At 37.8% G+C, this 13,774-nt stretch overlaps 1 protein-coding gene across 1 annotated transcript in view; it reads right to left on the bottom strand.

Moving 5' to 3' along the window:
* Window positions 1–979: 979 nt before the first annotated feature.
* Window positions 980–13,774, bottom strand: part of CHMP4C (charged multivesicular body protein 4C) — a 537,594-nt gene continuing 524,799 nt past the window's right edge. The window contains exon 5 of the mRNA XM_044089371.1: window positions 980–2,501. Within this exon, the coding sequence (XP_043945306.1) occupies window positions 2,437–2,501 (65 nt within the window). The 3' untranslated portion in view covers window positions 980–2,436. The remainder of the gene's footprint in view (window positions 2,502–13,774) is intronic.

Below are 13,774 nucleotides of genomic sequence, written 5' to 3'. Positions count from 1 at the left end.
TTTAGAAAAGGGTAAATTGAACAGGAAAAATGTGACTTGTGGGAATAATACATATAGGTAAAGAATAAGGTTTAAAAGAATGCAGGACTTACATGAGCTATGCAATGTTTAACTGAAAATGATTGGATAGATTATAAGTGACGTATATATAATGTTTGCAACTGGGAGTGTGTCAGTATGGTCTATGATGTAAAATACTTGCAACTAGGATTGTGTCACTGTGGTTCGTTTTCATTTATATTAATGTATGACTGTTTATGTCGTAAGTGATGGTTTAAATAAAGATGTTTCTTGTTTAAAAAAAATGACAGGAACTGAGTAATGTATGTAATGTTGCTTAGGGTATATGATATATAGCAATATATGTGAAGTATAATGTTTGTTAAGACACTTTAATTACTTTTGTATAAATGTAAATTTGCCTGTCACAAGTATTAATTCAATAAAAGTGTTTAAAATAAAAGTCTGTGTCAGTGGCTCTGAAGCTAGCATGCTTGTTTTTGATAATGGAAAATCAAAAGGCTGTGGTTTCTCCTCCTAACTCAGCTGCCTGGACTAACTGTGCATAAGGGTGGTGCTGCAATCCTGTGTGTGCTATCCTCCTGAGGAGATATTAAACAAGGCCCCATATCTTGCAGAGTTGGTGACTGCTCATGTGGAGGTATAAGATCCTAAACATCACTTAGCAAAGACAGTAAGGGAATCTCCCTGGTGCCCTGGCCAAACTTCACGTACTGAGGAGGAATGTCACCCTGAAGCTCCCCTGAAAAGAATTCATCCATTCATCCTCAACCTTTTTTTCCCATTTTTGCACATGGGGTCAGGGTGCCACCAACAGTGATAACCATCTAGAGCTAAAGTATACACCACCGGGTGGCTAGCCTTGCTGTGGTACTGGGAATAATCCTGTCAAAAAGGATAAAATATATTAATGAAAGAAAGTTAATATAGGATATAAATCACTTTTTGTTTACTATTATTTCCTCTGGGCTTTCTTAATATTGTTATAGAGATGGATTTTTTTTTGTTGAGGTATAGCCTATCAAAGGCTATATAACATCTCTTTATTTTCTGGGGAAGGCTTTGCTAGCAATGAAAAGGCACAGAAAAATTATGTGAAACTTGAGAATGACAGCATTAAGAATGCACCTATTTCTTTTTTTCAGCAATAAGGTACAATTACTCAACTGTATGTTTAACACTTGAAGAAATGAGTGAAATCAGAGCACATCAAATGTTTCAAAGGGTACGCATAGTGAAAAGCATAAAAAGGTACTTGAACAAACACAGACTAGGCACAGTTCAGGGACACCAAAAGCTTTCCAGTAGAAGCTGAGGGTTCACAACCAGAGGAAATTCAGGAATACACAGGAGACACAAGCTGCAAACTATTCTGTAGTGGGGTTTAGTTATGGCAATGGTCTTTTTCACTCATCTATTTTATTAAAATTAACAAGGTACACTAAACAGCATAAATAACTTGCCATGGTAAAACTGAGATAATCATAATTTATGAATACCCAATACATAGTTTTAGAATAATTAGATTCAACATTTTATCTAGCAGGTATCAAACTAATCAGAACTGGCTGGCTAAGTGGCTTATACCTACAACAAAGTCTGCTTCTGTTAAGTAACAACGTTTTCTTGTCTTTCATATATAACATTTTGCACTTTATTTTTTACATAACTAACATTCTTTTCAATGAGTATTTTCTACTGGAAAGTGACAGACACATTACCCAAAAGTACTTAATAATTACTGTAACCAGTAAAGCTTATGGACCCTATCTTCAATGTGACACCTTTGCTATATATGTGTATGTTATTAATTTATTGATTAAGACCTCCAAGGCAGAACTGTCAATTTTTTGGGGCAACCCATGGTAGTGATCTCTCTAAGTGACTTAACTAATTCATACAGTATTTAAGTGGAGCATTAATGACTCAAATCCAGGGCTACCTGATGATGTTTGCAACTCAAAGTTTTAACACTATATTACACTCACAGACCTCAACAGCAGTTTATGGTAAGCGCTGCATTTACACTGCAACATAAAATCATTCAGAGAAAAGCAATAAACAATTCCAAAAGAATCTAAAGCAAAACCAAAAAGCATTCAGAGAAGATAAGATATCACGAGAAATCTATAACGGTGTTGTAGTATAATAAATAGTATTGGTATATATACAATGCAACTAAATGTAGCTTAGGAAAGTCTGGAAAAACTAAACTCAAGGCTGGCAAGGTGCAAAAGTGTAAAGAAACAAGTCTTCAAAGAAGAGGTTCTACCAAATAAAAAACGTGCACAAGATAGTGAAATAAAAACTCCCATAGCTTAAGTGCACAAGAAGATGAAATAAAAATGGCAACAGTTTGAGTGCTTCTTCATTATGAGCACTCAGATGAGAAGAGCATAACAATTCCTTCTTTACTTAGGAAGCCCAGGCTTGTAACTGTTTCATTTCATCATCGACTTCCGCACGCTTCTTAACTCCACCTATTAACAATAAAAAAGCATGGTTAAAGCATACATACCTGAAATGATAACCTAAACACATTTCCTTTTCACATAGTGCATCTTCTTCCCTAGAAAATGATCCCTACACTGCCTTGTGGAAATGCATGACTTAGCCGTTTTTTCCCTTATGTGACTTTTCTGTATTACTCAGCTTTCTCAGTGCACAACATCTTGGATTTCTATACAGTCTCAGGATACTTGACTTAAGAATTTATCTCCCTGGTTCTTGTGTCATCCCTTCCACCACACTGCAACTGTTTTAGTCCAGGAAAAGCTCATATAGGCAAACAGCTGTAAACTTACCATAACAGCAGATGTTCAAATAGATCACTGCTGTAGCAGCCAATCTCTACTGGTTATAGCCTTCCAAGGATATGACCACTGGCCAGTATTCAGAGCTTTAGGGCACCTTCCATGCATCTTATTGCTGTGAGTCTTGAGGAGAGTCACAAAATCCACTGGTTAGGGCGCCAAAGCTTCAAAGCTTTCCTGTCTCAAAAAGGGATGCTAAAGCCCAGAAAAACAGTTAAATACTTGGAAACCACACACACACACACACACACACACACACACACACACACACACACACACACACACACACACACACACACACACAAATTATATATACATATATAAACATATTGGGACTAACCTGGTCAGCAAAATATATCATATATGGGATAGCAGAATAAGGCTGAAATATTGTAAGACATCTGTTTAGTTGACTAAGCAGAATGTCAACAGGTGTGCGAGACTGACAATCCCCTATTAGGGGAATATACCCTTTTTCCTGGGGATTGTGCAACTTCAGAGTTAGAATATATAACTTGCAAGAGTTGTGGGGTGCAAAATGCTTTCTTTGTTTTTTTTTGTAAGTTTTTCATGTGCCAAGATTAATTGCCAGCATGCGTAGTAGCGTGTCACCATACCTAATGTCCATCAATTTGATTACACATTATGGAGTACCGACTTAAGTATTATTCCACTAATTTAAGTAAATCCATATATATATATATATATATATATATATATATATATATATATATATATATATATATATATATTTATAAACATACACACACACACTACAAAATACATATATGTATGCACACACAGACCAAAAAATGAATGGAAGAGCAGCTAAAAATTCACCACAGAATATAAATACTCAGTAAAGTCCAAAAACAGTAGCGATTACCAAAGCTGCGGTCACTGGCATAAACTTCTTTATTGTACACATATAGGCACGACAAAAACAATAATGCAGATGAGCTTTTGGACTTGTAATAAGTCCTTCATCAGATCTGTTTATTATGTTTGTCATTACGCTTAAATAGTCTGAATAACCAAAAGCTATTTTACTTTATTCATTTGCATCTTTATCGGATAATTTAGTAGCCATTTTACATAGGTCATTTGCTTTTGTTGATGTTTCTTCAGTCATATACGTGTAACTATTCTTATTGGTTAACAAACTCTTTTGGTATTAGGTTGATCATGTACACTCACTATTTAAGCAATTGGATCCCTATGGAAGGCATTCACTTATTTTTCCATTTTTATATATACACACATATTGACAAAAAGGCAGGAGTCAGAGCCTGACGTGGCAGAGTTGAAGATGTTAAGATTTGCACTGGGTGTGACGAGGATGGACAGGATTAGGAATAAGTAAATTAGAGGCTCAGCCCAGGTTGGAAGGTTTGGAGACAAAGCCAGAGAGGCAAGATTACATTGGTTTGGACATGTGCTGAGGAGGGATGCAGAGTATATTGGGAAAAAGATGCTAAGGATGAAGCTGCCAGGTAACAGGAAAAGAGGGAGGCCTAAGATGAGGTTTATGGATGTGGTGACAGAGGACATGCAGGTGGTTGGTGTGGTAGAGCAAGATGCAGAGGACAGGAAGAAATGGAAACAGTTAATCTGCTGTGGCGACCCCTAACGGGAGCAGCCAAAAGAAGAAGAAGATATATACACACACATATATATTTTTTATACATTCTCCACATAAGATTTTTGTCTTTATGTGGAATGGTTGTTGTGTCTTTTCTGCCGTTGTATAGCCTGGTTTCATAGGTGTTCACGATGGGCTGATATGCGTCTTTGCTGTTTTATTTTTATATGGCACCTAGTAGTTAATTATTTTATTATATATATATATATATATATATATATATATATATATACATATATACACATACATACATACATACAAAAGTACACACACACACACACACACACACAGATATACATGTATATCCATGCACGCGCAAACACACACACACACACACACACACACACACACACGCATATATATATATATATATATATATATATATATATATATAATCTATAGGTACTCTTCACATTGTCGACATTTCAAAATGCTGACATTCATATGGCCAACACCATATGATCGACATTTGAAATGCCGACAATGCAGAAGCTGGCATATCAGTACAGTGGCTAATGGAAAGATTTCCATTCCTGCACTGTAGTGCGATCTCTGAGTTGGTATTTTAAAGTTAAGGGGGGGGGAGGCAGTTTAAAGGAATTTTTTTTTTTCTTTTCTATGGTCTACTTCCATTGTCGATATTTTAAATGTTGATCATATGGTGTTGGCCATATGAAAGTCGGCATATATATATATATATATATATATATATATATATATAATATATATATATATATATATATATATATATATATATATATATATATATATATATATATATATACTCCACACCCTGGCAAAACACCCACACAAATGTTATGGCAAGTTTACTTACATAAGTGTACAAATGTTCATCATTAGATCAAGTTGCCTACGCTATATGGTTAGACTACCAGATCGTAGAATTACAAGGAAGTGAAAGAAGTTTGAGAATTCAGGAGCTTCTGGAGAACAGATGTAACAAAACCTGTTCTGGACCTTTAAAGGGAATTCAGTTTGTAATGTTTTGTAAAAGTATGTTCACAGGACCAAGTTGCAACCTTTAGAATAGTTCTAGACTCCACCCATTTCCAAAAACCACAGTAGAAACCAAAGTCCTGGTAGAGTGAGCCCTCACCCTGCTGTGACTAGATCAAAGAACTAGCATGAGATAACCATCTTGAAACTGTCTGCTTTGACACTGGGTGTCCTTTTTTTAGGGTCTATATTATATCATCGAATGCTTAAAAAGCAAACGATGATTAAACGACCCTATGTAAGTGAAAGCTTACAATCTCGAAATGTCAGAACGATTTTTTTCCAACAAAAAAAAAAAACAAAAAACTGTCAAACATTACATTAAGTGGCGGGCTTTGCCCCCCACACCTCCTGATGTGGGGGGCTGAGCCCCCTACCCCCTACTTATACCAACTCCAAGATCGCACTACAGTGCCGAAAACAGCAAAGTAACAAAGCGGCCAAGTGAATTCTTTCCCAGGGAAAGAATTTGCTTAAAAGCCATTTCGCTATTTTGCCTTTTCGCTCTTAAGTTCGATGAAGACGCATTTGACAAAATGCGTCTTCGATCTCGTAATAGGAACCCTTTTTTTATTTACCTTCATGGTAAATAAATACATCATCAGCCTTATATGTTCTGTCTCAGTAAAATCAGTGCTGTCTGTGGACATCTAGAGTATGCAAAAATGTTCTCCCTAGTTTTAACTGCCATATAGCTGAAACACCTGGTGTCCTTAATGGATCATTTGCATATATACCACAATCCTCTTTTACAGGAGGTTTTAAGGAATCACACAGTGAAAACTCTAGCTTGGTTAGGTTTTTCTTGTTGCTTTTTCCAGTTGAATTGGCTGTGTGTCCTGTTTTTTGTTTTAAGGTTTGGAATGAATACAGGAGGTTAACAGCTTGATTCAAGATAAACTCTGAAGCCACTTTAGGCATAATACAAGGATTTGTTTCAAAGATACCATACTCTTGTGAAAAATGAGATAAGGTTGACTCATCATAAAAGCTTGCAACTAACAGCAATTAATAATGCTGTTTTCTAAGTTAAAGACCTCAAATCAGTAAGACAAGCTGGATCAAACAGAAGTGGTGTCAGTTTTTCTGGAACAAAGTTAAGATCCAAAGGACAGCTACCTGTTTTCTAGGCGGACTGATATGAAAAACTATTGCAAAACAATCTGACCTGAGGCAAGGCATAAATGGGGGGGGGGGGTCAAAGGGTAAACAACTGTCTGTTCTGAAAACTGGCAAACAGATCTACAGCATTCGAGGAGTTCCCTACAGTCGTATCACCCCCCCCACCCCCACCCCTGGTGCAGCTTCCATTTGTGAGGGCTTATCCTGGTCCTTCTCACCTGTCTGCAATGATTTTTTGCTCTGATAAAATGTATGAAACCTAGAGGGTCAAACAGCGGAGTTACAACATTCCAGGCTGTAATGGCCAGTCTGCAAGGGAGTGAAATCTGGTACCTTCTTGTCTGTTTACGACATCAGTGTGTGTGATGTCTGTGATTACTTGTAAATGTCCTGTTGACCAAAGATGATTTAAGGCTTCTAAAGCATTTATTACAGCCATTATCTCCTTGATATTTATGTTTTTTCTGTGCTTGTTTTACAAAAACAGAATTTTCACCCCTTTGGATATAGTTCCACAAGCAAAGTCTGAGGCATCTGCTGTGACAAACTGAGTAGGAGAAAGGAGGGTGATGGGGTTACCTGAATTGAAAGATAACTGGTCCAACCACCAGAGTAGCTCAGTTTTTACAAATAACCAAAACTGGAATCTGGCATGATAGTGGGTGTGGATGCTGGGACAAGACTGATCTGCGGTACCACTAAATTTTCCTCATGTGAAGTATGGCCGAGGGAATCACGACAATCATAGAAGTCATGAAATCCAGAATCTTGAGATATTCTCTGGGCTTGGTTGATGTCAGGGACTGGTTGGAAAGGTGTTCTTTGCCTAGAGTACAAGACATCCCTGGACCCTGTTTTGATGACACTTTAGCACATCTGGAACACAAACAGCATCAGAACTACCAGATTAAAAGATCTAAAATTTGCTTCTCACATAAACAGGACATGTTGGAGAGACAAATAGGTTTCTCAGAGAATTTCCATTCTTTGGAACAGGCTAACTTCCATTCTTTGGAACAGGCTCCATATCCCTATTTAACAGCAATTTCGACCAATGGATGGGTAATCGGAAATTTACCCCGGTTTGGCGCCTATGTGTCTGATGGAAAGAGGCACTCAGTAAATCACCTCCTATATAAATCAAAATGGTGGGTCACATCTGGGTTGCATGGCTAGGCTTACAAGGGCCCTAGTGGTCATTAGTCTAGTATACACCTATGAGCCTCTGAACTTATAAAATCTTTACAATGTCTAAATTCTTTGCAAACTGGTATGTAATAAGCATATTTTAGATCTAATGCTACCAACCAATAAGATGAAGTATGAGAGGTAACAAAGTTTGGAGGGATAGCATGCTGAATTTTGGAACTCTGACAAGAGGCTGAGAAAGTATAGCCCTAGGACTGTTCAAGGGACATTTGGGTTGCAGGATAAGAAGGAATCCCTTGAAAAGCAGTAAGGGATTCCCATTGCCATCTGTATCCTTGCTGAATTATTCTGAGAACCCAGTTGTCTGATGCCACTGAGTAACATACAGACACAGGTCCGAGACTGTTGGGATAGATTTAATAGATTGCCAAGGTGGGAGGGGGACAATACTGAAGAAAAAATAGTCATTCTGACTTTTTGGCCTGTGCTCTGCTTTGAGTTGCAACTCTATCATTTTATGAGTATAATTGCTATTGCTTCTTAAAGTTCTTTTTGTTTGTACCTTATTGAGACTGTTTTGTTTCCTGAAAAAAAAGATCCTGAAGTTGAAAGAACATTCTTACTGAACTTAAAAGAAATGGGTAAACCCTTTAATCAACTTTCAATCTTTTTAAAGACCTCATGATCAGGAGGGGGCCAAACAATACCTTCCTAGCAAGGGTAGAGTTTAAAATCTCAGCTGTAACATCATCTAGCACATTGTGAGAACATAACCAAGCAGACTTTCTTATGACTGATCCAGTAGCAGCTCCTTTAGATACAGCATCAGCCAAATCATAAGAACACTTTAAATAGTGATTGGTTACTTGAGAAGCAGAAGCTAAACAAAATAATTTAAAGATGTTTTATCCTCTGAAGAAGGGAAGTTAACTGCTAACTTCTTCATGTTCTCAAAATAAGCCAGTAAACATATTTTAACATACAAGCCTGGCAATTTGGAATTTTCAGCCCTGAGATTCCCCACTAGTGATTAGTCTTACTCAAGGTAGTCTCGCCAATCCCCAACAGCCTGGGTCCTGTCAGTGAGTCATCTGACAATCCAGTGATTATGTAAGAGTTTATGCTCCGTTCAGTGTTTTTTTTTAACTATATCTGAGTGGGATGTTATACTGAACACCCTAGCCAGGTCCAGGTAGGCAGTATGCACCATTTTCCCCTCATCAATTACCTTGATGACCTTCTTAAAGAAGTCCACCAGGTTTGGTAAGCTTAACTTTCCCTTGATAAAGCCAGACTTGGAGTGCTAGCTGACTGTTTCATGAAGCCTGCAGGGAGAGCACACTTCACTGGTAAGAAAATTCTGAAGCTCTGGCATCCTAATCATAAGTTTTATGTAGCTTTCCTCAAACCCCACAGTGGCTTGGGTACATGGAAAATGCCCAAAAGCTTTGAATACTGGTCAGTGGTCTTGTCCTTGGCATGATAATAACCCACAGATTTTAGGCTACTGCAGCAGTGATCTAATGAGGAATATTGCTTCTTTTCCATCCAATTTATTGAGTCTCTTAAGAAGTGTACAGTTCTTTTACTGTGTATTATCATTTACAGACACCTTCTTTTCCATACTTCATGCAATAAACCTACACAGTATCTCGGAATTTATGTCTATTTAAAAAAAAAAAAAAAAATGATACCAGTGACAGAAACCATCTGACTTAAGGAGTTGACTCCTATTTTTTAAACTTATTTAAACATTATTATGCAGCTGAAGAAGACAAAACTGCTTACTAACGTGTTTAAAACATCACAAACAGTGCAAAACAGAGTGCATCACTGGATGAAATGTTTAAACACAGCTTCAGAATTCTCAAACTACTAATTTTGAGTGCTGCCATTTTAAGGGAAAAAAAAACCTCTTGCATGAGAGTAACACACGATAATCTGAATTTTTAAAGACTCGACATGCCTTATTTGAAACAGTGACATTTATTTTGTTTTGTGTATTGGCTATGTTCATATGTATCAGGGCTCAAAATAAACATTAGTAATAACCAGTTGAGTGCTGCAGGGAAATTTACATAGCACAGAACACTGAGATAAGATTGACACATTTCATTCTTGTGCCCTTATAAAAAATATTTACACACATTAAAGTACTTTACAATTCTTTATTGTAGTAGTTTCTACATGAGTGGATACTAAGAATGTATAACAATCAGAAGGAAAACATTAAAGTAGCTTAAGCCATGCTCACATAATGGCTGCACATTTCATTACAGGTGACATACACTAATTAAACTCCTACAATTTCTCAGAAATTTCTCTACAGTTTCAGCAGTACTATTTTACTGTTGTCCACTGGGTCTGGGTATTAACAACAGGCCTTCAGTTATACCTGTGTTTTTTTTTTACTCTGATTATGTTCATTCATCCCTTGGCTTGCACCCATATAGTGGTGTTGAACAGAATGACACCACTGCCTTAAACTCTCTCTGAGACTATGCAGGGACCACGCTTTTTCTAGGAATAGTCTGAATACAGTGCAGCTGCACATCAAGGGAATAACGTTCACATCTATACCTGACCTGTCATAGTAAGATGTGTTAAATTAACATTATCAAGATTTTACATTTACATTTTCAGCATCACATTAAATTTTACCTTCAACTGCAGATCTGTTTGTGTTGTGAATGTATTATCAATGCGGACAACGCAGTGGTGCAGTCATTAGCGTTGTTGCCTCACATCAAGAGGTTCTCTGGTTCAATTCTCAGCTGGGGTGCCTTCTGTGTAGAGTCTGCATGTCCTCCCTGGGTTTGTGTGGATTTCCTCTGGGTGCTCCAGCTTCCTCCCACATTGCAAAGACATGTGTCTGAAGCATTTCTCCCCGGGCCTCCTCTCAAAATGGACTCTGTCCCAGTCGGACTTTCCCGGTAAACAAATGGTAAATAAAATAAAGTCTTCTCACATTATTAAAAGATTATTTACACAGAGAAACAGAAAAAAAATTAAAATTACCCTCCCACCCCAATATACCACACAGATGTCTTATTAAAATGGTGGATGCATGAATTATGTTTACATAAATTACACAGATATTAAAATTAATAATAAAATTAAAAAGTGGTAACCTTATTTTGAATGAACACATTTTACAAGGGTTTCTGACTGAAAGTATACCTGGCATAACAGTAGTTTAGGGAAAAGGATTACTGTTACAGCATTAGTCATTAATCATAATAATTAGCAAATAGATGTCACCTTTATAGCCTGAACTCCTGGGTTTTTGTACATCCCCTGATTGGAGATGAAGTCCTCCTGCTGAGAACATCGGTTCAACTTGCTGCTAATAATGAGAGCAGCCTGCATCACTTCTAGTTCTTTCTGGAAGAATAGTTACCAATAAGTATACCTATGATAAAGGTAGTTGATACCCTTGGTCTACAGTGTGATAAGCCCTGGAGGACCTGAAAACATTCTTCTTTGGATACAGGCCTGGCATGTTAGTATGAAAAACAAAAAAGAATGGCTGAAGTTTGAAGTTCTCTGCTTTTCATGCATTATCAAACAAATGTAATATCCTCCCCTCCCCCCTTTCTAGACTTTGAGGAAAGCAACAAGTAACTATATGGCCTGATTCAATGCTTTCACCAATACCACTTTAAGTGTGAATAAGGGATTCATTCTAAGGCTTACATTGCCTCTATAAAAGATGCTGTAAGGCTCTCTAAACATAATAGCTTAACGTTTAGAGATTTCCCTGGCTGCTTGGTTTGAATGGAGCTAACAGTAGTTATTCCACCACAAAAGCTGAGGTCGCATACAGATAACAAAAGTTTCCTTGGTGGATTAGTTGTAAGAAGCCTTTCAAAACTGTTTTACTGTACATTGGACAAAGGGACAGTCCAAAGACAGACAAGCTACAATGGTTAAAAGATGCACTTTAATACAGGGGAAAATGCAACACACTTTGAAAAAACATATGTTAAGTACTGTAAGACTACTTGTTCTGTAGCCTCTTTGGGTGGAATAGTCAGATGGCATCATCGAAAGAACCCTTTCCATTTGAACAAAAAAGAATTTCTGGTGCTCTAAGCTTCCAGTCCTTCCAGTATTTAGCATCTCATCTGCAAACTGTCCCCAAAATGTACCAGGCTGCGGGCATCCATGCTTTGTCTAAGGCTCTTTATGTTTGGCTATACCAGTGACCCATTTTCATGTGTAAGTAGTCAACAGTTGAAGATTTAAGTTAGAGGTTTTGTTCCAGTCTATCACTGACAACCTATACAGTAGGTAAGAATGACTTCCTGCTTGTTTTTATAAAAATATAACTGTGGTGTTATCTGTAACTAACTTCACTCTGCCTGGGTGGCAAATTGTTTTAAAGGTATGAAAAGTCAAAAATTAAGATCATCATCCTTTATAGTGTCTTTTCAGCATGGAAGTGCACCATACCTTAAACCAGATTTGAGGTATCTGTGGTTAGTGTATGCATACTTGTGAGAATTATAACACATCCAAAGGTGATTTGTCTGTTTAACAGTTAGTTAACCGCATGAATAGACTGGTTTGAGGACACTCAATGCACAACTGAAGCCATAAGGCATAAAATATAGAAAAAATATTTTTTACATTTCTTCAGACAAGCTACCCAAAAAAAAAATAATAAAAATAAAACGCAAATTCTAAGCATCTGAGTACAGTGCACTGAAGACAAATCTACCTAAAGTGTTGAAAAAAAGAAGTTATGTCTTACCATAACATTCCATCTGAGTTGTTGATCTTCTTCCAGTCATCATTGATGGGTTCTGTTCTGAGCCCTCGGAACCGAGTTGGCCTTATACCAAGCTTGCATGCACCAAAAACTCTTGAGCTAAGCTGCTACCCACAATGCCCTTCACTCAGTTACCTCAGATCGAGTTTGCATGCAACATATAGAAGGAACAACAAGTCAGAGGCCATCTCTGTGCAGAAACCCTAAGACACCACAAAGACCCAGAAGATTTGCCAGGAACCTCTGGAGGGGGTCGGTGGGAGGGTGTGATGACTGGAGGAAGATCAACAGCTTAGATGGAATGTTATGATAAGACATAACTTCTTTATCTGAAGTTGTTAATCTTCTTCCTATTCATCACTGATGGGACAGAGTCCCCAGCTACTTGGAGAACCTGGGTGGCCCTTATGGAAGAACATTTTTGAGAACCATTGAACCAAAGGCCGCTCTTCCCCTGGAGATCAGATCCAATTTGTAATGCTTGATAAAGGTATGGGGCTTAGCCCAAATGGTAGCTGCACAAATGTCATCAATGGTGGCCCTAGAGTGGAAAGCAACCGATGCTGCAATAGCCCTAGTTGAGTGAGCTTTGATTTGGCCAGGCTTAGATCCATCTGTAAACGAATATGAGAAGGCAATGCAATTCCTGAGCCATTTAGACAAAGTAACTTTCGATACTGCACCTCCCATTCTAGGAACTGCAGAGGAAATGAAAAGCTGGTCCGACTTGCGAAAGGATTTAGTTCTGTCCAGATAGAAACGTAATTGTCTATGCACATCCAAGGAATGTAGGCAGTATTCTCCCTTGTTTGAATAATTTGGGAAGAATACAGGGAGCTCAATGGACTGGTTAATCAAAAAGTCAGAAACCACTTTGGGAAGAAAGGATGGGTTAGTATGAAGTGATACTCTGTCCTTATGAAAGATCAGCTAAGGGCTCTTGATACATAATGCTTGCAATTCAGAAATTTGTCTGGCTGAGGTGATGGCCTCCAGAAAAAAGGATTTCCATGACAGGAATTTTAGATCACATGTCGTAGCAGGCTCAAAAAGGGACAGAGAAAGAGACTGCAGAACCCAGGAGAGATTCCATGCCTACACCAGTTGCTGATGGGAGGCCTGCTGTGAAAAATACCCTTGAGGAAAGTCTTGCAAAGGTGAGAGGAAATAAGCGGGACTCCATCTGAACCATTATGGAAGTTGGAAACAGCTGCTAGAAGGACTCGAATGGTGGAA

Source organism: Protopterus annectens, chromosome 12.part0 (genome assembly GCF_019279795.1).
Source record: "Protopterus annectens isolate FY-2018-M chromosome 12.part0, PAN1.0, whole genome shotgun sequence".
Classification (NCBI taxonomy): Eukaryota; Metazoa; Chordata; order Ceratodontiformes; family Protopteridae; genus Protopterus; species Protopterus annectens.
This window is presented reverse-complemented; position numbering and strand designations above follow the sequence as displayed.